This window comes from Myotis daubentonii, chromosome 6 (assembly GCF_963259705.1).
Source record: "Myotis daubentonii chromosome 6, mMyoDau2.1, whole genome shotgun sequence".
Lineage (NCBI taxonomy): Eukaryota > Metazoa > Chordata > Mammalia > Chiroptera > Vespertilionidae > Myotis > Myotis daubentonii.
Genome location: NC_081845.1, coordinates 66633788 through 66657496, shown reverse-complemented (window position 1 = coordinate 66657496; position 23709 = coordinate 66633788). Strand labels below are relative to the sequence as shown.

Sequence of the window (23709 nt, the reverse complement as noted above, 5' to 3'; positions counted from 1 at the left end):
TTTCAAAATATGACAATGTAGTATGTTTATATCAGTATTAGGATCTTTTTTAAAATACATTTTTTATTGATTTCAGAGAGGAAGGGAGAGGTAGCAAGAGATAGAAACATCAATGATGAGAGAGACTCATTGATTGGCTGCCTCCTGCACACCCCCTACTGGGGATCGAGCCCTCAGCCCTTGACCAGAATCGAACCAGGGACCCTTCAGTCCATAGGCCAACACTCTATCCACTGAGCCAAACCAGGTAGGGCAGTATTAGGATCTTTGATTCTATTTCATCATCATGGAATCTGAGACTTTAACGGTGTCTTAGAAATCCCCTCAGCTAGCCCAGTCAATGTGGCTGAGTAGGTCCCATGCACTGAGAGGTCACAGGTTTGATTCCCAGTCAGGGCACTTCATGAGTTACGGGATCGATCTCCAGTAGGGGGTGTGCAGGAGGCAGCTGATCCAATGTTTCTCTCTCTCCCTCTCCCTTCCTCTCTCTCTAAAAATCAATTTTTTAAAAAAGGAAATGTCCTTATATAATCATTATTGATTTTACTTTCCTTCCACTGAACTGCCTGAACTTGGGGAGACATAGACACTTCCTTAAGGATGTCAATCTAAAGCAGTGATTCTCAACCTGAGTATCATTTCTCTATAGAAGTATTATCAGCCTGGCCAGCATGGCTCAGTGCTTGAGCATCAACCTATGAACCAGGAGGTCACGGTTTGATTCCCGTTCAGGGCACATGCCCCGGTTATGGGCTCTATCCCCAGTGCAGGGTGTGCAAGAGGCAGCCGAGCAGTGATTCTCTCTCATCATTGATGTTTCTATCTCTCTCTCCCTCTCCCTTCCTCTCTGAAATCAATAAAAATATATTTTTTAACAAAGAAGTATATCAGATTCTCTGCAAAAAGCTATTATTTTGAAAAACATTTAATGTAATTTTTAAATGTAATGCCCATTATTTTTATGATATCTACACTAATAAAAGAGAAACATGGTAATTGGCGTACTACCGCTACCCTTTTCATTGGCTAATCAGCGAGATATGCAAATTTACTGTGAGCCAAGATGGCGGCCGGCAGCCAGGCAGCTTGAAACTAACATGAGACTTGGTTGCCTCAGTGACGGAGGAAACCAACGTTCCCCGCCTGCCTCTGCAGGCCTCTGAGCCTGCAGTTTCAAACATTGTAACAAATACCACCGAACTTCAGCCAGCAGATTCGCAACATTGTATGCAAAGGCCAGAAACCTACTTTCAGGAGCAGAGGCCTAAGAGCTGGAGCCAAGCCTCAAGCTAAAGCTGGCCCAGAATAAAAAAAAAAAAAGGAAAAAAGGAGCGGTTGGGAGCTTCAGTCACCCCCAGCCTGAAAACAGCCCTCAGCCCCTCACCCAGACTGGCCAGGCACCCCAGTGGGGACCCCCACCCTGAAGGGTGTGTGACCAGCTGCAAACAGCTATCATCCCCTCACCCAGGCTGGCCAGGCACCCCAGTGGGGACCCCCACCCTGATCCAGTACACCCTTCAGGGCAAACGAGCCAGCCCCACCCGTGCACCAGGCCTCTACCCTATATAGTAAAAGGGTAATATGCCTCCCAGCACCGGGATCAGCATGACAGGGGGCAGTGCCCAAACACCCTGATCGGCCCTGCTCTGTGTGTGACGGTGCGGCACCCCAACCCCTCCCCCCCGGGCCCTGCTCTGTGTGTGACGGGGTAGAGCCATAACCTCCCCATCGGCCCTGCCCTGAGTGTGAGAGTGGCGGCGCCCCAACCCCCTGATCGGCCCTGCTCTGTGGGTGATAGAGGGCGGTGCCCCAACCCTCCCCCCCGCCCCCACCACGGGCCCAGCTCTGTGTGTGATGGGGTAGAGCAATAACCTCCCCATCAGCCCTGCCCTGAGTGTGACAGTGGCGGTGCCCCAATCCCCTGATTGGCCCTGCTCTGTGGGTGATAGAAGGCGGCGCCCCAACCCACTGATCCGCCCTGCTCTGTGCGTGACAGGAGGGAGCTCCCCAACCCCCTGATGGGCCTTGCTCTGTGCATGACAGGGTACGGAGCCCCAACACCCCTGATGGGCCCTGCTCTGTGTGTGACAGGGGGCAGTGTCCCAACCCCCGGATTGGCCCTGCTCTGTGCATGACAGGGGGTCGCGCCGCAACCTCCCCATCGACCCTGCCTTGAGTGTGACATTGGGTGGTGCCCCAATCCCCCAATCGGCCCTGCTCTGAGCCCGAACAGGGGCTGCACCTAGGGATTGGGCCTGCCCTCTGCCACCCGGGAGCAGGCCTAAGCCAGCAGGTTGTTATCTCCCGAGGGGTCCCAGACTGCAAGAGGGCACAGGCCGGGCTGAGGGACCTCCCCTTCCCCCCGAGTGCACAAATTTTTGTGCACCGGGCCTCTAGTAACTATATAAATAAAGATGTACCAAGAAATTGGGGGTGAGGGGTAATTGTAAAGGAGTATAAAGTCCAAAGACAGGTTGATTGATTTTTTTTTTTAATGGAAGAGATTATAGTGTTTTGCCACTGATAAGAATGATCTGTACAAAAGAGAAAACTAATGTAAGAGGGAGATGGGAAAGCTACTAGAGCCACGGCCTTAAATAAACAGAAGGGATACTAGCATACAAGTATAAGAGCTGGCCTGAGGTGGGAGCATGGACAGTTCATCAGAAGGAGCAAGAGTGAAGGCAGAATATGAAAGTACAGGTATGGTAAGTGTGTTTCTGTTAAGGTGGGAGTATGTGGAAGTTCTTTTCTATCATATTCTCAGTGAAATAGAGAGCAAGGTCATAAGGTAAGAGTGAAGAGGGGATAGAAGATGCTGGCAGTTTAAGGAAAAATAGGAAAGAATAAAAATGAATGTTATTAAGCAAGGCTGCCATAGGCCGTGGAATGCACAGCTCCAAGTGGTGTTATTTATGCAGAGTGTGGTATGAATTGTGCCCCTAAAATTGTGCAATATGGTAGCACTTTATGGAGAACACAAATACATACCTTTTGGATAAATGAAAAAGCTAATTGTGCTATATGACTGGTTTCATGCAACTTGGGATAAAATTTCAGTAATAGCATCATACTTAGATTCAAAAAAGTACAGTATCAAAACCAACTTGAAAGTGAAGATGATATATAGTAGGACAGTTGTTTTCACATGTTTGGCTTATTTAACCACTAAAAATTTTTTGCAAAAATGTATACCCCCTTATATAATTTTAGGGTGACATCTAAAAACATTTTTTATCATTTGAAATAGTTGCAAAGGATATGTTTACTAGCATATCCAATTGTATATATTTACTGTAATTATGTCATCATAAAAATATAAAGATTATTTTAATTCAAATTATGGAAGATGTGTGCCCCAGGGCTATACATCATGATAAGATCTAAAATAGATTGGAGAAATATCTTTTTCTTGTAGTGTGGGAGCAGGACAGGCCATTTATAGAAAAGTGTTCATATGGAAGTTGGACTCTCTTGTTTTTAAAGGAAGAATATAGGTTTCTTGGGAAATATTCCTAAATATTGAGGAATATCCTTTGAAAAGTAAGGATGTTGTAAAATATACCACCACACCACAATCCTTGCTTTCAATCAGTGCAAACACGTCTCATATGAGCACATAAACTACCTACAATGGCACTTGGGAAGAGGGTTGTAGGTAATATATAGAAATTTGAAGAAAAAATTCAGTAGGTATTTTAAAAACCATAAACAGTTCTACTGAGGAAATAAATTTTTTTGGTCACTTAATATGCTACTAGCCCAGCTGTTGTGGCTTAGTGGTTGAGACTTGACCCATGAAGCAATATATTACCAGTTTGATTCCCGGTCAGGGTACATCCCCGGGTTGCTGGCTCAGTCCCCAGTAGGGGGCTTGCAGGAGGCAGCCATTCATGTTTCTCTCTCATCGGTGTTTCTATCTTTACCCCTCTTTCTTCCTAGCTCTAAAATCAATAAAGACATTTAAAAAAATAAAACTAGACTTTTAAAATAATAAGTTGATCTAAATCTGGTTAATCATTGCATTATAATTAGTATTTTCTTTTTCACAGGGCTTCATTATTTCAAAAATGTTGTGCTAGTGGGATCTCTACAGGATCGCTATGTTCCTTATCACTCTGCCCGCATTGAAATGTGTAAAACAGCTTTAAAGGACAAACAGTCAGGTAACAAAGTACCTTAGAAGTATTTTGAAGAGTTATAGCTATACTTGAGTTTTCCCAGACTTTTCTTGTAGTCACTTTCTTCTTTGTCTCATCCTTCTCTTTCCTTTTACTTCTTTATCCACCCACTGATATTAACATCTATCCTTCCTCCATTTTTCTTCCTTTCTTTGCTCCTACCACATCAGTTGTTTTTACCAGTGAAACAGTAGTTGTTCTTATGAAATAGCTCTTTCATATAATTACAAATGCTTCTCCATTTTGCTGCCCCATAAATAATTTGTACTTTGATTTCCTCCAGATTATTGGAACTGATGATTGGGGTAATGGTCATGCTACATGTTGGTCTGTACCTCACTCCCTTTTGTACCTCAGATGGCAACAGGGAGTTGCACCACTTTATTGATAGTGACTGAGGAAGAATGTACTTATTTATTATTCTGCTATCTATACTAATAAAAGGGTAATATGCAAATTGGTCAGGATGCCCTCACAGTAACGACCAAACAGCAGGCTGTGTGGGGCGACCAGGCCGGCAGGAGGATTGGTGAGGGACGACCAAACAACTGAACAGCAGACTGCGTGGGCGACCAGGCCGGCAGGAGGGTTAGTGAGGGACGACCAAACAACTGAATAGCAGACTGCGTGGAACAACCAGGCCGGCAGGGGGGTTAGTGAGGGACGACCAAACGACTGAACAGCAGGCTGTGTGGGGCAACCAGGCCAGCAGGGCGGGCAGTGAGAGGTGACCAAACAACCAAACAGCAGCCTGTGTGGGATGACCAGGCCGGCAGGGGGGGCATTTGGTGGCACCAGGCCGGTACGGGGGACAGTGAGGGGCGACCAGGTCAGCAGGGGGAGCATTTGGGGGTGACCAGGCTTGCAGGCGGGCCATGAGGGGCAACCAGGCCAGAAGGGGGGCAGTTGGGGGTGAACAGGCTGGCAGGGGGGCAGTAAGGGGTGAACAAGCCTGCGGGGGGGGGGCAGTTAGGGTTCACTAGGCCGGCAGTGGAGGGGGGGGCAGTTGGGGGCGATCAGGCCAACAGGCAGAGGCGGTTAGGTGTGATCAGGCTGGCAGGGGAGGCAGTTAGGGGCCATCAGACAGGCAGGCAGGTGAGCAGTTAGGAGCCAGCAGTCCCAGATTGTGAAAGGGATATCCCTGATTGAGGAGGGTGAAGGCTGGGCTGAGGGTACCCACCCACCCACTCCTCTACCCCCACCCCATCCCCTCACCCCTGTGCATGAATTTCATGCACCGGGCCTCATAACAAAAGAAATCATAGCTATTTGGAGCCAGAAGGAGACTTGGGTCCTGTTTGCTCATTTTGTTACTGAAGCCCAGAGATGCTAAGTGACATATCCAAAGTCACTGGTGGTTAATTATAGGCTTAGGATAAGAACTTGGTTGCCTCTGTTCCTTTTTTATAATAAGGCTAATTTTAAACAAATTCTTAAACCTTTGCTTTTCCCACATTGTGACAGTGAACAGCTTCTTTAGGCAGAGACTCTCTTAGATACATTGGTATTAGACTTGCCTAGCATAGTGCTGGCACATAGTAAGCACTCTACTCATTTAACAGATATTTTTTAGCATTTTGTGACATCAGAATAACATGTGTGTGTGTATGTATTTTTACTTCTGTCTTAGCAAGAGTCCACTTTTGGGGAAAATTTAGAAGCGGTTTAACTTTCAGATGGGTCACTAAAACTAGATAAATGTACTTTGTTTTGCCACTGGGGGGCTGGGAAAATCTAATAGAGATTTGGATTTCTTCCTATGTAACAATATTTTTTAAATAGTATGGAACCAGAAATCTAACTAGCTATGAAAACTCAGAGAAGAGGTTGTCTGGGAATCTGTGTGATATTAATCTTCCTCTAAAATACTTCTCTCTCCTTTCTCTAATTGTACTTCTATATACGATTGCCTTCTCTTCATTCCTCATCTGCCTCTCCTCCAAAATGTACGACCTGCCTTTCTAAACTTTATAGGTTCCATGGATATGTGTTAGCACTCATCTATTAGTAATGTAGTAATGCATAAGCATTAAACACTGTTTTACCCCCTTACAGTTTGTGTTTTTATGTGTATGCATATCTAACTTTGATCTTTTATGCTTAGCATGACCTCAATAAATCCATTATAAGAATTAACCAAAAAGAGGGAGAGAGAAGCATAACTTTAGAATTAAAAGCAGAACCAAGCATTAAATAAACCTTCGGAGCAAAAAAAGGATCCTCTTTGATCTTTGAGCCAAAATCACATTGTTCTTCTGACAATAGGAATTTGGCATTCTTCTCAAAATACAGGGATGGGCGAAAGTAGGTTTACAGTTATGAGTACACGAAAGTTTATTTTTGTATTATTTATTCCTTAATTCTTGTATTATTTATTCATTAATTATTGTATTATTTATTATTATTAACCTACTTTTGCCCATCCTTGTATTGCGGAAATATGTGGGGAAATGTCAACTGCTGTGGAAACTTGCTGTAGACTAAAGTTTTAAATTTTGCCTTATCAAAATGTCTCAGCATGGCTACCTTTTCATAATGATTTAATGAATCGTAGGTGACTTAATGTTGAAGAAAACTATTTGCTCTGTTATATTCATTGCTTTGAATTAAAAATATCAAATTGATAAGAATAATGTATAATAAATTTGTTATTTTTACTTGGCTAAATAATGGATTCATGTTTTCCCTAAAACTGTCCCAAAAATGATAGTTAAAGGAAAATAAAACCTTTTAAAATAACATTTTCTACCTTTTTTATTGAATCAATTGAGGTGACATTGATTCATAAAACCATACAGGTTTGCCGAAACCAGTTTGGCTCAGTGGATAGAGCGTCGGCCTGCGGACTGAAAGGTCCCAGGTTCGATTCCGGTCAAGGGCATGTACCTGGGTTGCGGGCACATCCCCAGTGGGGGATGTGCAGGAGGCGGCTGGTCGATGTTTCTCTCTCATCAATGTTTCTGACTCTCTGTCTCTCTCCCTTCCTCTCTGTAAAAAATCAATAAAATATATTTTTTAAAAAAATAAAAATAAAACCATACAGGTTTAAAGTAGACAATCTAATAAAAAATAATTTAACAAACAATAGAAACAGAAATATAAATACATAGAACAGACTGACAGCTGTCAGGGGAGGAAGGTTGGGGGGCTGGGTGGAAAAAGGTGAAGGGATTAAGCAAAAAATATATATGTGACACATAGCACAGACAACTTTTTCTACTTTAAATGGAAGTAAAGTAACTAAATTTTATAAATTATATTAAACTAGGCATAGAGCCCGGCCTGTGTGGCTCAGTGTTTGACATGAGAACTTGGAGATCACGGTTCCATTCCCAGTGAGCAGTTGTGGGTTCGATCCCCAGGGGGGCATGCAGGAGACAGCCAATCGGTGACTCTCTCTCATCATTTATATTTCTATCTCTCTCTCCCTCTCCCTTCCTCTCTGAAATCAATAAATTATATATATATATACACACACACATACATATATATATATATATATATATATATATGTATATATATATATAATCTTTTAAAGTTGGCATAGAATTTTTTTGAGTTAATCATGTGAACTAATTTTACTTTTTCTTTTTTTCCATAGGACAGATCTATTCAGAAATGATCCACAATTTGCTTCGCCCAATTCTGCAAAGCAAAGACTGTAATTTGGTTCGATATAATGTCATCAATGCATTGCCCAATACAGCTGACTCACTTATTGGGAGAGCTGCACATATAGCTGTTCTTGATTCAGAAATATTTTTAGAGAAATTCTTTCTGGTTGCTGCCCTCAAATATTTCCAGTAGTATAAAACATTGTTAAGAGACTTAATAATTACCTCATTCAACAATGATTCAAATAATGTATTATATTTAAACTATAGATGCTGATAAGTTCTAAGAAATATTTATACCTTTTTATATGGAAGATAATTTATATCATCCATATTTAGAGCTTTTTAAACATCAACTTTACTTTATAGGTAATATGGCTGTGCAATATTTTTTTAATTTTATCTTTTTACTTTTCTATTACTTTTTAATATATTTTGCTACATAAGTATTTCAGTGAAACTTTAAGCCCATATGTATGTCTGATTGTTTATTATTGGCTTTCCACAATCCATGTATCAGACACATTATACTAGAGGCCATGATTGCTAGAATAGCATGGGATTTTAAATTTTCTAGTATTGGGTATATTTAGTTAATTACAAATTTTACTTTTAACATTTTACTATGTTTTAACTGGAAATAAAATTATGGCTGCTAAGATATATTTTTTTGAAATCAACTCTTCAGCCCCGCCAAATGAGGTAGTTCATATATGACAATGTTATAAAAAGTTTTCTACAAAAATTCATTACTATTGCTATTAAAACATATGTCATGCCTATTAAAATATATTTCTACTGGTGATTTCAACATTGTTTCTCACATTGACTTTTATTACTGGAACTTTTCATGTTCATGTTAGCAACATCTAGAGATTTTTGAATGTTTGATTGCCCTCTGCCTTGATTTAGTTAGAATTTTGTTAAATTTGGTAATGTTGCTTGAACTTTCTGACTACATTTCTTTTAACTTTTTTTCATGGACTTCCTGTACATAATAATTAAATGTTGAAATTTATGAAATACTTTTATGAATTTAGATAATTTTTAAATATTGTTAAATTTTGTTGAACTACAGAGTAATGTAAATAAAATAATTCATGTTAAAAATGGAACAAAATAATTAACTTTACATGTTTGGTGATACAGATGCAAATGTTTTTGATATATGGAGATGATAAGTCTTTTGACTGTACTAAAGGTGCTGAATAGCATTAAATTCTCTATTTTCCTTTATTGTTTTACTTGCGAAAATCATAGTGCACTAAGGTGGATAGAAGGTCTGCTTGCATTATTCACCAGTTGTGATTAAACATAAGGTTTTTGTAAGTATGTATTATAAAATTGATGCATGTTTATTTTTAGCATTGTGTTACTGCCTCTGGTGTTAATAAATGAACAAATGACTAGAGGAACAGCTAAAACACTTGCTAATTGAATATATTAATTATCGACCAGCATGATTATATAACTTACAGCTTTTGTAAAGTATTTTTATAATTTACATCTTTTGCATATATTAAGTAGTTATATGGTATTTCATTGATTGCTCTCCATAAATCTTTACTTTTTAAAAAAGTACTTGAAAATTCAATGAAATGACTAAGCAATAATATACCAAGTGCATTGTAACTGGAAAATGTAAATATATGCATTATCTACTCTGTATTTTTGCCACACACATTTTTCATCTTCGCATACCTTGACCCTGAATTTGAAATGTTATGCTTATTTCTAAGTTTGAATAATCTCTTCCAGGATAATCAAAGGATTCTTCTTACTCATAATCATATAATTATATTTGAGGGTAAATTGCTCTTATAATCATAGTTGGTTGATTGGTTATTGGTTGTTTTAATACAGTTTTAAAAGCCTGTCAATGATCATGGTTAAAAAATCTAACAAGCTTTACTTCTGGTTCACCAGGGAAACTATCATGTGCTATTCGTCTCCAAATTCAGATTGCAGGGGTGGGGTGGGGGAATGATTATCTGAAACAGAATGATTGACTCTTAGAGATTCAAGCATATTAAAACACTAGAGGCCTGGTGCACGAAATCCATGCACTCGGGGGTCCCTCAGCCCAGCCTGCACCCTCTCGCAGTCTGGGAGCAGGCCTAAGCTGTCAGTTGGACATCCTTAATGCTGCCACAGGGGCGGGAGTAGCTCCTGCCACTGCCACTGTGCTCACCAGCTGTGAGCCCAGCTTCTGGCTGAGCGGCACTACCCCTGTGGGAACTCACTGACCACCAGGGGACAGCTCCTGCATTGAGTGTCTGCCCCCTGGTGGTCAGTGCGTGTCATAGCAACCGGTCGTTCCACTGTCAGGCCAAAACCGGCTCTCTGATATTCCCTGAGGGGTCCCAGATTGCAAGAGGGTGCAGGCTAGGCCAAGGAACCCCATCGGTGCATGATCGGGGCTGGGGAGGGACTGCGGGAGGGATCCAGGGCTTGTTTGGCCCATCTTGCTCAGTCCCGATCTGCCGGACCCCAGCAGCAATCTACTGGTCAGAGTGTCTGCCCCCTGATGGTCAGTACATGTCATAGTGACTGGTCAACCTGTCGACTATCTTCCCCTAGTGGTCAGTGCGTGTCATAGCGAGCGGTTGAGCAGCCTTAGCATATCATTAGCATATTACACTTGGATTGGTTGAACAGACAACCGGACACTTAGCATATTAGGCTTTTATTATATAGGCTATACCAATATGAATTCTTGGTTGGAGCAACAAAAAATATGATAAACTTTTAAGAAGAAAATTTTTTCAGTGGAAGAATATTAGGCAGCTCTCAGAATTGATGGAAAGGCTGGAGAACCAGCCCTGGTAAACAGTAGAAAATAAAGGAAGGTACTAGTACAGGGGTGGGCAAACTTTTTGACTCGAGGGCCACAATGGGTTCTTAAACTGGACCGGAGGGCCGGAACAAAAGCATGGATGAAGTGTTTGTGTGAACTAATATAAATTCAAAGTAAACATCATTACATAAAAGGTTACAGTCTTTTTTTTTTTTTTTTTTTTTTTAGCCGTAGTTTGCCCACGGCTGTACTAGTAGATGAGCAAAATCAGAGCCATGTTCCAACCTCAAAAAGAGCTGGAAGTTTTTTTATATTTTTGATGGCATTGATGCCTCTGAAAACTGGATTCCAGGCACTGCTGATACGTATCAGTCATTCCAGATTCAAAGTCTAGTGGGAATGTCCAACTGACCAGGCTTAGTCTTGTGCCATCATTCAGGCTGTCAGACATCAAAGACAGCAAGTATATCTGACCTCAGCTTCCACAGAAGATGGGACATTTCTCCTACCAAGGTTTACCAAAGAGATGAAATGCACTTGATGATTCAGCACCAAATATAAAAACTTGTCACATGTCTACTATAGTCCATTCCATCTCTTTGTCTTTCCAGCATCTACATATACCATTCTTCCCACATTTACACATTTAAAATGCTTCCTCCTAACATAATACTATTATCCCTCTGCCATTTTTAAGTCCAGGATCTCAGTGATGTCCATTTCTCCTCTGGTTCTATAATCTTGTCTCAATAATTTTCAATCTATAGACAAAATTGTAACCTAATGACCACTGCCACCAGTATCTATACTAATAAAAGGGTAATATGCTAATTAGACCAGGAGACCGGATATCTTCCGACCATCTGACTTTCTTCCAGAGGAAGCCACAATGGTGGGGGCTGAGGCAGAGGCGGTTAGGGGCCATGAGGCCAGCAGGGGAGGGCATTTGGGGGCCATGAGCCCAGGAGGGGAAGACGGGGACGATGAGGCCGGCAGGGTGAGGGCAGTTGGGATTGTCTATAGTAATAAAAGGGTAATATGCTAATCAGACCAGAGGTCCTTGCAGACAAAGCTATGGTGGCAGGGCCAAGGCAGATGGTTAGGGATGATCAGGCTGGGCAGGGGAGAGCAATTAGGGTAGTGGTAGGCAAACTGCGGCTCACGAGCCACATGCGGTTCTTTAGCCCTTGAGTGTGGCTCTTCCACAAAATACCACGTGCGGGCGCGCACGGACAGTGCGATTGAGAGCCTTTTTTGAGCAATCAGACCAAAACATTCTATGCTTTGGGGCCATTATGAGAGGTCCGATTCCACAGAAGTATTCCAAAGCATCTTCCCAGTAGTCCCTTACCACTTGACTAACTCAGTGCCCAGGAAATGTTATATCTCCATCCAGGCAAAGTGTATAAGAGAATGTTCTACCCTCTAGGAGGATTTTTTTTTTCTTTCTCACTGCTGTTTCTAAGGGTCTCTCACAAATGGGTCTTTAAAAGCCAAAGCCAGTCCCTTGCCAGCTGGGTCAGTACATTGAGCAAAGCCGTCTGTAATCCAGCTTTGAATATTTTTCTCACACAGGGAAACTCCTTGTTAAGCTGTAGATATGAGCTCAGGGTCAAAAGTATGCTAATGAAAATTGGCTGTGGTTTGTTTGTTTGGGGAGGGGGGGCTCTGGCCCTGTTCTGTATACACCACTTCCTCTCCGTAAAAAAAAACTTATCTAAAAGGACCAGATAACGCCCAGTTCATGATGGGAAACTCAGATTGCATAGCCACCTGATGTCACGTGGTCAGACAAATTCTGGAGACTTCCACTGTAATTCTGTAAAGACTTCCAGCTTGGCCAGTGTGTCTCAGTGGTTGAGCGCCGACCCATGCACCAAGAGGTCGCTGGTTCCATTCCTGGTCTGGACACATCTCCCCCCACCCCACCCACCCCCTCTCCCGGCTCTGGGCTCCACCCCCAATAGGGAGCATGCAGGAGGCAGCCCATGGATGATGTTTCTCTCTGCCATCTATGTTTCTCTCTCTCCCTTTCTCTATAAAATAAAATAAGTAAAAATTTAAAAAGACTTCCACGGGTTACATGAAGCCTCCTGATCTGCCACAAATGCTCCCAACAAATTGGAACTGGTGGAATGTAAGGGGCCAATTGGCAGGACTCCTTTCACAGCAGCCTGGACAGATGGAAAGCTTTTTCTTGCTCTGCACGTCACTCAAAACTCATCTTTCAGGTCATCTGGTCAATGAGTGACGAATTAGGAGTTCACTAAACAATAGATGAGAGAGAGAGAGAGAGAGAGAGAGAGAGAGAGAGAGAGAGAGAGAGAGAGAGAGAGAGAGAGAGAGAGAGAGAGAGAGAGAGAGAGAGAGAGAGAGAGAGAGAGAGAGAGAGAGAGAGAGAGAGAGAGAGAGAGAGAGAGAAATAGAGTAAAAGATGCTCAGTCTTCGTATACTATAAAAGATCTTCCAAGAGACCTTGTCCCTCAGATTTAGATATTAAACGAAATGATTCCCTCATCCCACTTCAGCCATGATTTGGGGGTTGAATTCACACGGGCTTCAGAGTAATTTTGGTCGTTCGTGATTCCTGCGCTCCTTTGTCTACAAAAAGCCTGAGCCGAGAGCTCTGATGCCCAACGCGGGGAGGACGGAAGCCCCGCCCCACGAAGAGCCCGCCCACCCACGGAGGCCCCGCCCACCCGGCACACGCAGTCCCGCCTCCCACCGGAGGCCCAGAAACCACAGTGCGGCCCGCCGGGAGTCTGCGCCATGGCGGTCGCGGGGTTTCTAGGTCGCGCTCCGGCTACAGCGTGGAGAACGGCAAGTAAGGCACCCGGCCCAGGAGCCAGGGTCGCGGGCGGGGGCCCCGGCGCGGCAAGGAAGGCCTCCCGCAGGGGAAGCCGCGTGTGTCGAGGGGTTTGCGGGTGCAGGAGGTCGCCGAGCTCCTCGGTCACTCCGCTCGGCCACGCGCGCCTTGGCCTAGGCAGGTGCCGTGCGGGGACCTCAGGGTGGGACTGGAGCTGGAAGAGCCCCAGGCCCTTCCCGCCGGCCACCTGCTTCCTTCGGCCGCTGCTCTGACCGGGAAGGGCCGGCAGCACACGTTCCTGGTGGGGTGTTGGGGAACTTGCCCAGCGCACTCGACTCTGATGCTGGTGGCACAAATGGAAAAGTGAGCCCTTTGGGAATGGGAGTCATTCGTGTATTTATATATTTACATCACAAAGGATTTGTGCAGTTTATACTATGAAAAACATTGGAAAATGCAGAAGTGGGCCAAAGGCAAATAAGCATAACAAAAATTAGATGAAGCTGGGAACTGTTAATACAGAGAAAGTATGGATACTTTCAGTAAAAACCAATACTTCTTAATCCCTTTGGGTTGGAAATGTTCTCAATATATTACAGACTTAACCCACAGAGTGTGCTAAGCATCGTTTTACCGTAGGACATCTGGGGGAAATTGTGTTGTGTACATTGAAAACAGGTTACTGCCCCTCATACTCGTGGGTCCCAGGTTCCTATGCAGTTGGTTTTCCTTTCTGTAATCATTTTTCCCCAAGCATATTATTTGTTAAAGAGTAAAAATTTTAAATGGTCCAGAATGAATAATATAAAAAGTGAAAGTCCCACGTTATCCAAACTCCAAGGTAATAACACTAACATTTTGTTGTGTCCATACAACAACCTTCTTTCACTAGTGTTAAAAACTTATGAAGCATTTGATACCAAAAGATTATACAACACGTGTAAGTTATGAAGCAAAGCCAACATTTACAAACCCATTGTCCAGTTTAAGAAGTAGAATATTTCTATTGCCAAGCAACTTCCTGTGTGCTGCTTCCGGGTGAAGATGTGTAACTTTGCATGTTTTTTATCTTTATAGAAATGGCTTCACACCATTTTTATTTTATTTTGCTGCTTTTTTCAACTGTGTATTTTGAGATTCATCCATAGTGATGTTAGAGGTTGCTCAACTGTGAAAATATATCGTATGTTCTTCCATTCTCCTCAATGAGCATTTGGATAATTCTAGAAACACCAGGTGTGGTTGCTACACATTCTTATGTGTTATGGGTGCCCTCATGCAAGGAATGGAATTCCTGGAACGTATTGTATAGGGCTGTTCAGTTTTACAGTCCGATGCCAGTTATAAAGGCATTCATTGTCCATTCTTACTGGCAGCTTACACTTCTACCAGCAGTATATGAGTTCCTGTTGCTCCACATACTTGCCAACACTTGATATCATCAGAAATTTTCATTTTTGTGTGACTCTAGGATGCTGAAATAATATCTTACTGCAATTTTGCTTTCCTATTGTTAGAGGAATTAAAAATCTTTTAAAATTTTGTTCTCGCCCTGACCGGTTTGGCTCAGTGGATAGAGCGTCGGCCTGCGGACTGAAGGGTCCCAGGTTCGATTCCGGTCAAGGGCATGTACCTGGGTTGCGGGCACATCCCTAGTGGGAGGTGTGCTGGAGGCAGCTGATTGATGTTTCTCTCTCATCAATGTTTCTAACTCTCTATCCCTCTCCCTTCCTCTCTGTAAAAAATCAATAAAATATATTTAAAAAAAAAAAAAAAATAAAAAAAAAAATAAAATTTTGTTCTCTTTGTTCTGAAATATCTTTATTTTCTTCATGGATTATTTGTCTTATTTATATTTTTCACATATATTTGAATACTAAACCTTTTTTAGTTATGTAAGTGGCAAGTAGCTCAGTTTGTGGGCTGTTTTTGTCACTCGTATGGTGTCTCTTTTTTTAAGCCATGTAAGACAGTAGACAGAATACAGTAATGAATCTGTATGTACAATCACTCAGCTTCCAAAGTGTCTTGATTCATAATTTTGTTTTCATCTTGTAATCCTTTTATTTATTGTCAGTGCTTTGTGATCTTGTCTAATAAAGCCTTTTCTACCCTAAAGTCATAAAGTATTTTTCTATAATTTCTTCTGAAAGGTCTATAGTTTTGTTTTTTATATTTAAACTTTTTTTTTTTTAAACCAGGAATTGATTTTTGTGTATGGTTTAAGGCAGGAAACCAATCTCATTTTTTTCATAGTAATAACCAGTTGTCCCAGGACCCTTTCTCGCACTGTATATTGCCAGTTATCATAAATCAAGTTTACATATAGCCCTAGCTAGTTTTGCTCAGTGGATAGAGCATCTGCCTGTGGACTGCAGGGTCCTGGGCTCAATTCTGGTCAAGGGCACATACCCAGGTTGCAGGCTGGGGGGTGCGCAGGAGGCAGCGGATCAGTGATTCTCATTGTTGATGTTTCTCTCCCTCTCCCTTCCTCTCTGAAATCAATAAAAATATATTAAAAAAATAAGTCCCTAATTTAAATAAATAAATACATCAAATTTACATTATATATATTATATATGTATTACATATACATAATATATGTGTATTATGTATATAATCCTCCATGATAATAAAAGCATAATATGCTAATTAACCAGATGTCATTCTGGAAGAAGCTGGGGCCGGAGGGAAGCCTGGGTTCTGGGTGCCAGAGGGAAGCTGGTGCCAGCAGCCGGGGGAAGGAAGGCCTTCTCTTGCACAAATTTTGTGCATTGGGCCTCTAGTATGTATGTATGTATGTATATATGTGTGTGTGTGTGTGTGTGTGTGTGTGTGTGTGTGTATTCATGGGTTTATTTCTTTGGCTCTCTTTTCAGTTTCATTACTCTGACTATTCATGTACTGATGCCACCTGCCTTTAATAACCGTACCTTTGTAATTAATCTTCATATCTAGTAGGGTAAGTCCTCCCATCTTGATTTTCAGAAGTGTCTATTCTTGGGTATCTGCTTTTCATATAAAATTCTTTTTAAAAATAAATAAATAAAATTCCTGTTGGGATTTGATTAATACTGCTCAATATTTTATGGTTTTTATTATTTTAAAAAATCTTTATTGTTGAAAGTATTACGAATGTCCCCTTTTTTTTGCTCCATTGGCCGCTTCTAGCCCGGACCCGCCTCCCACTCCAGGCCTGAATTCACCACACTATTGTCTTTGTCCATGGGTTATGCATATGTGCCTGTAAGTTATTTGGTTAATCTCTTCCCATCTACCCGCGCACCCTGCCTTACTTCTGAGATTCCACAGTCTGTTCCATGCTTCTATGTCTCTGGATCTATTTTGTTCTTCAGTTTATTTTGTTCTTTAGATTCCACATATGAGTGAGATCAGGTGATTCTTGTCTTTTTCTGGCTGGCTTATTTTGCTTAACATAATACCCTCCAGGTCCCTCCATGCTGTCTTAAAGAGTAAGAGATCTTCCTTTTTAAAGACTGCTGCATAGTATTCCATAATGTAAATGTACCACAGCTTTTTAAAATATATATATTTGTATTGATTTCAGAGAGAAGGGAGAGGGAGAGAGAGATAGAAACATCAATGATGGGAGAGAATCATTGATCGGCTGCCTCCTACACCCCCCATATTGGAGATCAAGCCCACAACCCAGGCATGTGCCCTGACCAGGAATAAAAGTATATTTTAAAAAATATTTTGAAGATTTCCTTCCACTGTCTCCTATCTTGTAATGTTTCTATTGAGCAATCTGATGATAGTTTAACGGGGTTTCCGTTGAATGGTACAGTCTTGTTTTCGCTGGCTGCTTTGAGAATTCTTTCTTTGTCATTAATTTTTGACAGTCTGAATAAAATGTGTCTTGGAAAACATCTTTTTGCATTGCTATAATTAGGTGTTCCATTAGGTTCCTCTATTTGAAGTCCAGTTCTTTCCATGGGCTTGGGAAATTCTCATCAACTCTTTCTTTTAGTAGGCTCTCTGTCCCCTTTTCCTTTTCTCCTCCTATATACCTGTTACCCTCACATTGCTTCCTCTCATGCAGTGAGATGGAGTGCTTTCATTCAAAAAACAAACCAAAAAACCTCTTAGTTCTCTCTCTTCATCTTCCTGGGTCAGTGCTAAGTTCCTCTCTTTAAGGTTGTTAATTCTCTCTTCTATCTGAACTGCTCTATTTCCAGTGCTCTCTCATACATTCCTCATTTCATTTATTGAGATCTCCGGCTCCAGAATTTTGGGGATTCTGTGAGACTTTCATGAGAAATGGATTGAAAAAGTATGTCTCCTCAGAGAATTTGCTTCTGCTTTGCCATATGTCTGAGAGCATTTCAGCTTGGGTCCTCTTTACAGTAAGATGCTCCTCTTGGCAGGGGGAAGGGGCGGGGGGAGGGGTTGTGCCATGCAGATAGTTTATAATCAGGAATAAACAAAGATGTGGTCATTAGTGGCTTCAAAATATCAAGAGGGGCTTCTTTTTCTGCATCTCCATTCAGCACCGATATTGAGATGGACATGTTTCCTTCCTTAACCATTTTCTTCATTAACTGGAGGTTTTCTTCTAGTCCCTTGGCCTTTGACCAGCAGCATGAGCAACACGTGGGAGCTTGTTAAAATGCAGATCTCAGGTTCCACCCAGACCTGCTCAGAAGCTGCATTTTAACCAGATCCCCCAGGATGTTTATGTGTTTTTACCCATAAATCTTCTGGCTCCTTTTCTTTTCTCAGAGCATGAGCTTCCCTGAGGGCTGGCCTCTGTTTCCCAAGCTCTAGTGGAGAAAAAGACATAGACTATGTAATAGTTTAAGTGTGTTTACCTCATGGGACTGCTTTTTTATTTTTTTATTATTTACTTTCTTAAAGGCTCTTTCTCTGATTTGGAAGTTTTTTGTATATATTTTACTTTTTCAGGTGTTTTATAGCTATATGGATTTAGCATCTTAATTTATCAAATTCCTGAAAACAGAAGTTCTAAAAAGTTGTTTTTTTTAATCCTCACTAGAGGATATGTCTACTTTGCAAGTCTTTTACTTCTCCTTTGTATTACTTAAGGAGAGGACCAAGCTGCTGTAGTAACAGCCCTGCCAGTGAGAACAGACAGGGCCACTCTGCTTTGACAGTAAATATTTCTTGTTTTACTAAGGCATCCAGGTTCTTTTCAGCTTGTTGCTCCCCCATCTGTAAGGCAGTACCAACAGTCAGCCAATATGCAACAGTAGAGTTTTGCTAGTTATTTACAAGTTGTGTGTCTTCTGATTGATTGGACATATGTTCTGGTAAGCAGTGTCTAGAATTAGTTAAATATTTTTAAGTGTCACCCTGGCCTGGGATTTGTTCTCTCGTATGTGGTTGAAGCTGGGTCACTGAGGGAATGGGGAAAGAAATCCAGGGCAATCAGCTTGTTGCAAAATTGAAGCCACCTAAAATGTGCACACATCACTTTCAGTCTCAGCCCTGCGGTCACATTTGGACACATGGCTGCTTGCCCAGAGGGGTCGCTGGGAAATGTGATCTCTAAATGCCTGGGCTGGTTATTAGCAAGGGAAGTGAGTGGGAGTCCTAGAGCTAAACGGGAGAAGGGAAACGTGGCTATTTTGGATATTTAGCAGTCTCTACCACATCTACCTAATGTCATTTTTTTAGAAAATGATTTCGTTTATATTCAACAAAATTACTGTAAAATCAAGACAATTATACCTGTCTCATCAGATTATTGAGGCTTAAATAAGGTATCATCTTTTCAGCTGCTAGCACAGTGCCTGGCACAGAGGCATCTAACACAGCTTTTACTTTTATTATAGTTAGTATATTTGCATCACTTAAGAGGTAAAATTTTTAGCCTCAGATTTTTATCTATATTATAATTAGTAGCCAGGGATGTATTCTGTGACTTTTTTATGATTTTGCATAAATGTAGAAATTCTACAGATTTAGAACATACCAAAATTACATTTTATCATTTCAGGCTTTCATTTAAGAGACTTTTTAAAAATTTGCAACAACAACCAAACCTAAAACAAGAAGTGCTGATTTTAAAATATATTTTTATTGATTTCAGAGAGGAAGGGAGAGGGAGAGGCAGAGAGAGAGAGAAACATCAATGATGAGAGAAAATAATTGACTGGCTGCCTCCAGCACTCCCCCTACTGGGGATGGAGCCCACAACCTGGGCGTGTGCCCTTGACCAGAATCGAACCTGGGACCCTTCAGTCCACAGGCTGATGCTCTATCCACTGAGCAAAACCAGCTAGAGGGCAAGAAGTGCTGATTGTATTGTGATGAGTTGAGCCGGAGCACACAGTTTCGAGTGGCTACTTGTATGTATTAAGTACTAGATAATTTTTAGGCTTCAAAGTGAGTTTTTTATTGTACAATAAAATATACTTAATTAGCAACAAAATGCAGAGACTACTTATTAGCCAAAGTAAATGTAAAATCTGTCCACATTGAGAATCTTAATATGTAATTGTTGAATTCTCCTTTCTGTATATCTGTATTATTACTGAACTATCTTTCTTGCTTTACTGATTAGTGATAGATTTATTGATGAATAGATATTTGGCCATCAGGTGATGGACAGAAGTTTCTATTATAGAGACTGCATAAACTTGCTAAATTGGATATAAGGTCAAATTATAAAGAAACCTGTATTTCAGATAACATAACTAATTGATTTTTATATCCTGTTATTTGGACTGATAAAGTCGTGCATTTTCAATGTGTTTTCTAGATAGTCAGCCATTATAAACCAAGATGAGATTATTATATGAAACATATTAATATAATCAGAAATTCAGATTTGTATGTTTTCCATTTAATTTCTAAATAAAAATAAATGTTGTCTTATAAGATACTATTACAGGTTTTTTCTCTTTGGTCTTTTAGTATATGTTTAACTAAGTCTTCTTATGAGGAGAAAAGAAAAATAAAATATACCTTAGATATTGGAGTTTCATGCTGCTCTAAAAAGGAAGGAACTCTTACCATTTGCAACGTCATGGATGGAACTGGAGAGCATTATGCTAAGTGAAATAAGCCAGTCAATGAAGGAAAAATACCACATGATTTCACTCATTCATGGATAATAGAGACCATTATAAACTTTTGAACAATAATAGATACAGAGGCAGAGCTGCCTCAAACAAATTGTCAAACTGCAGCGGGAAGGCCGGGGAGGGATGGGGGGCAGGAGGTAGGGGGGTAAGAGATCAACTAAAGGACTTGTATGCATGCATATAAGCATAACCAATGGACATAAGACACTGGGGGATAGGGGAGGCTAGGGGACTGTCTAGGGCGGGGGGAAAAAATGGACACATATGTAATACCCTTTGTAATACTTTAAGCAATAAATAAAAAAAAAATTAAAACAAAAAAAATCTCAAACTTCAAAAAAAAAAAGATATTGGAGTTTGGACACAAAATAGTCCGTACTCTAAATCAATAAATAAGTAAAAATTTTAAGTAGATAAGTGTATTTATTTACTTTAATATGTACAGAAATTTTTTTGGTTCACAGAATTTTTCTCAGCCAATTAGTATCATAAATATGAAGTATTTTATATTAGTGACCATGTAGATGGAAGGAAACTATATTAATTCTGTAGATCATTGCCATAGCTTTATTAAAATACTAATAAGTTAATGAATGCAGCCCTAGCTGGTTTGGCTCAGTGGATAGAGTGTCAGCCTGTGGACTGAAGGGTCCCAGGTTTGATTCCGGTCAAGGGTACATGCCTGGGTTGCGGGCTCGATCTCCAGTGTGGGGCATGCAGGAGGCAGCCAATCAGTGATTCTCTGTCATCATTGATGTTTCTATATCTCTCTCCCTCTCTGAAATCAATAAAAATATATATTTTTTAAAAAGTTAATGAATGCATCTGCCTGATACATTTAAAAAATTTTAGGACTAGAGGCCCATGATTAGAATCTACACTCATAAAAGAGAAAGATGCAAATTGACCATACCTTCGTGACACCCACCAGCCAGTCAGGAGTGAGTATGCAAATCAACCCAACAAAGTTCCATGCCGCTCCAGGCCTCTGGGCAGCGTGGGAAGGCTCCGGGCCAGAACGAAGGCAGAAAGGTGGCTCCAGCTGGAGCAAAGGCGGTGCCGGCAGCCAGGGGAAGGAAGGCCCATTCTTGCACAAATCTTCGTGCATCAGGCCTCTAGTGTACCTATAAGACTACAAAATACAGTCTCTTGTGACTTCTAGAGATTTCAATATTAAGTATTATAATTGAGAAATTCACACTAATTAGTTATTCAGAATGATCTGATTCTTGGCATTGCTTCAGACAGGAATCAGTGTTTAAAACAGATTCTACTATTTTGATAATGGTTAACCAGCTTATTTCAAAGCTCTTCTTTTCACACTGATAACATTGGTTGGCTCCAAGGAAAGGAAATGGCTGTCTGGAAGATATGGACCGAGGGAAGAATTTTCACTGTGTGTCTGTTGTAATGTACCCCGCGAATCACAGAAGGACGCCTCAAGAAGTCGAATTAAAAAGTCATGTTTATTGCAATCTGGGACTATGAGGGGGTCATTCCCAAATCTCATAGTAACCATTTAGTCACAGTTCCAGGATTATATAGGCAAAAAAATCACACAGGTATTGATTACATCTCAGGGTTTGGAATGAGGCACCTGGCTCGCAAAAAAAGCAGATTACAGAAGCAGAATTAAGCATGTTAATTACAGTTTCGGTTCTCGGGGCCACTGAATTGACAGAAATACATTATCTAGAGCCTTTGGGTAACCTGGGTTAAATTTAGACATGTTATCTAAATTACAGTTTTGGGTCTCCGGATCACTGAGTTGATAAAAACACGTTATCTAGAGCCCTTGGGTCTCCTGACCACTGAGTTGTCAGGACAATTTAGAGTAATTATGCTGTTCTGGTCTCGGGACCACTAAGTCAGCTGGAACGCACCACCTGTGGCCACTAAAACAATTTAGGGTAATTGTACTGTCCTGTTTCCCAGGTACAGAAGAATGTGCTTCGATAACCAGTAAGATCACAATTAATAGGATAATCATTCAATCAATAAGGCATTCAATCGAAAGGGATGATTTATACAATTCAGAAAATCAAAATAACCTGTCCATTGTTAAACAAAGCAAATAGATACCATACTTCATGTCCTTTTGTACTTTATGAACTTTGACAAATGTGAATGTATAAACTAAAAATAAATTAAGTAAAATTACTAAATTTTTAAAACAGAATAAATCAACAGCTTTTATTTTTCCACTATCATCACTCTGCTAGGATCCCCCCTTCTGTGTCATTCTTTGAGGAATACAAGTTCTTCTCAAGGAGAAAAGTCTGAGCCTATCAAACAACCCCTTAAGAAGTCAAAGTTACCACAGGGTCGTTTTGATGCACCAGAAGATGATACCCATTTAGAGAAAGAACCACTGACCAGTAAGTACAGTAAAGCCGCTCACATTTCAAGACTGCACGGTAGCTTAGTCATGGTGTCTAGCCTCCTAACTGCATAACTGTGCAACCTTATCTTCAAAATTGACCATCATGCTTTTCCTATCTCTATTGACTGCTTTGTTCACATCTTCTTCAGAATTTCCAGATGATGTTAATCCTGTTACCAAAGAAAGAGGTGGACCCAGGGGCCCGGAACCTACCCGATATGGAGATTGGGAACGAAAAGGACGCTGTATTGATTTTTAAGCCACATATTCTTTAATCTCATTATCTTTTTCTGAATACATACATCTGAATTAACTTATTTCTGATTATTTTCTCTGTGCATATCCTTTAATCTTCTAATTTCTATAATGTATTTAAAAGTATATATGATGGCCTTGGAAGAAAGTATGCTGCTATAAGTGAGGATGGCGAAATATTTCTGCATTAACACATTAATTTTAACTTAAATGTATTGGGGTATATAAGTGATGATTAGAATTGTACCTCTTTCATCATGTCTTAGTTTAATCAGCTGCTTATAAAATGCAAATGTAAATAAAGCAACTTTTAAAAAATGATTGTATTGCCTTGTGCTAGATGATATTGACTTTTTAAATGTGAGTTAAGTAGTGCATTATATTTGAGAGAGCCACAGTAATAACAGGAAGTTTTTAACTTGGAGCCAAATTACTTGGGTACAAATCCTGGTTCTACTACTTACTAGCTATGTGACCTTGGGTAAGTTATTTAGCTTCTCTATTTTAGTGTCTGTATATGTAAGTTGGAGATAAAATTAGTTCCAGGTCAGCATGCAGCCTCTTTGCTTGTTCCTGTACCACTGTCTCCAGAATGGCTGTCAC

General features: G+C 40.8%; 2 protein-coding genes across 18 annotated transcripts in view; both read left to right on the top strand.

Annotated features, from left to right (window-relative positions):
* Positions 1–9219, top strand: part of FAM135A (family with sequence similarity 135 member A) — a 93299-nt gene extending 84080 nt beyond the window's left edge. For all 17 annotated transcript variants that reach the window (XM_059701260.1, XM_059701262.1, XM_059701259.1 and 14 more), the window contains 2 exons: positions 4053–4166; positions 7783–9219. In XM_059701260.1, the coding sequence (XP_059557243.1) occupies positions 4053–4166; positions 7783–7988 (320 nt within the window). In that variant the 3' untranslated portion in view covers positions 7989–9219. The remainder of the gene's footprint in view (positions 1–4052; positions 4167–7782) is intronic.
* Positions 9220–13281: 4062 nt separating this feature from the next.
* On the top strand, positions 13282–23427 carry SDHAF4 (succinate dehydrogenase complex assembly factor 4). Its single transcript, XM_059701252.1, has 3 exons — positions 13282–13416; positions 22691–22846; positions 23001–23427. The coding sequence occupies exons 1-3, from the start codon at positions 13362–13364 to the stop codon at positions 23108–23110; spliced, it is 321 nt and encodes a 106-aa protein (XP_059557235.1). The 5' UTR covers positions 13282–13361; the 3' UTR covers positions 23111–23427.
* Positions 23428–23709: the final 282 nt, after the last annotated feature.

What these genes read in the sequence shown, in the direction of transcription:
- SDHAF4 (XM_059701252.1), top strand. Translation starts at nt 13,362, where the DNA reads ATGGCGGTCGCGGGGTTTCTAGGTCGCGCTCCGGCTACAGCGTGGAGA. An exon ending in TACAGCGTGGAGAACGGCAA is followed by an intron (nt 13,417 to 22,690) that starts GTAAGGCACCCG and finishes TCACTCTGCTAG; the next exon opens with GATCCCCCCTTCTGTGTCAT. An exon ending in AGAGAAAGAACCACTGACCA is followed by an intron (nt 22,847 to 23,000) that starts GTAAGTACAGTA and finishes CATCTTCTTCAG; the next exon opens with AATTTCCAGATGATGTTAAT.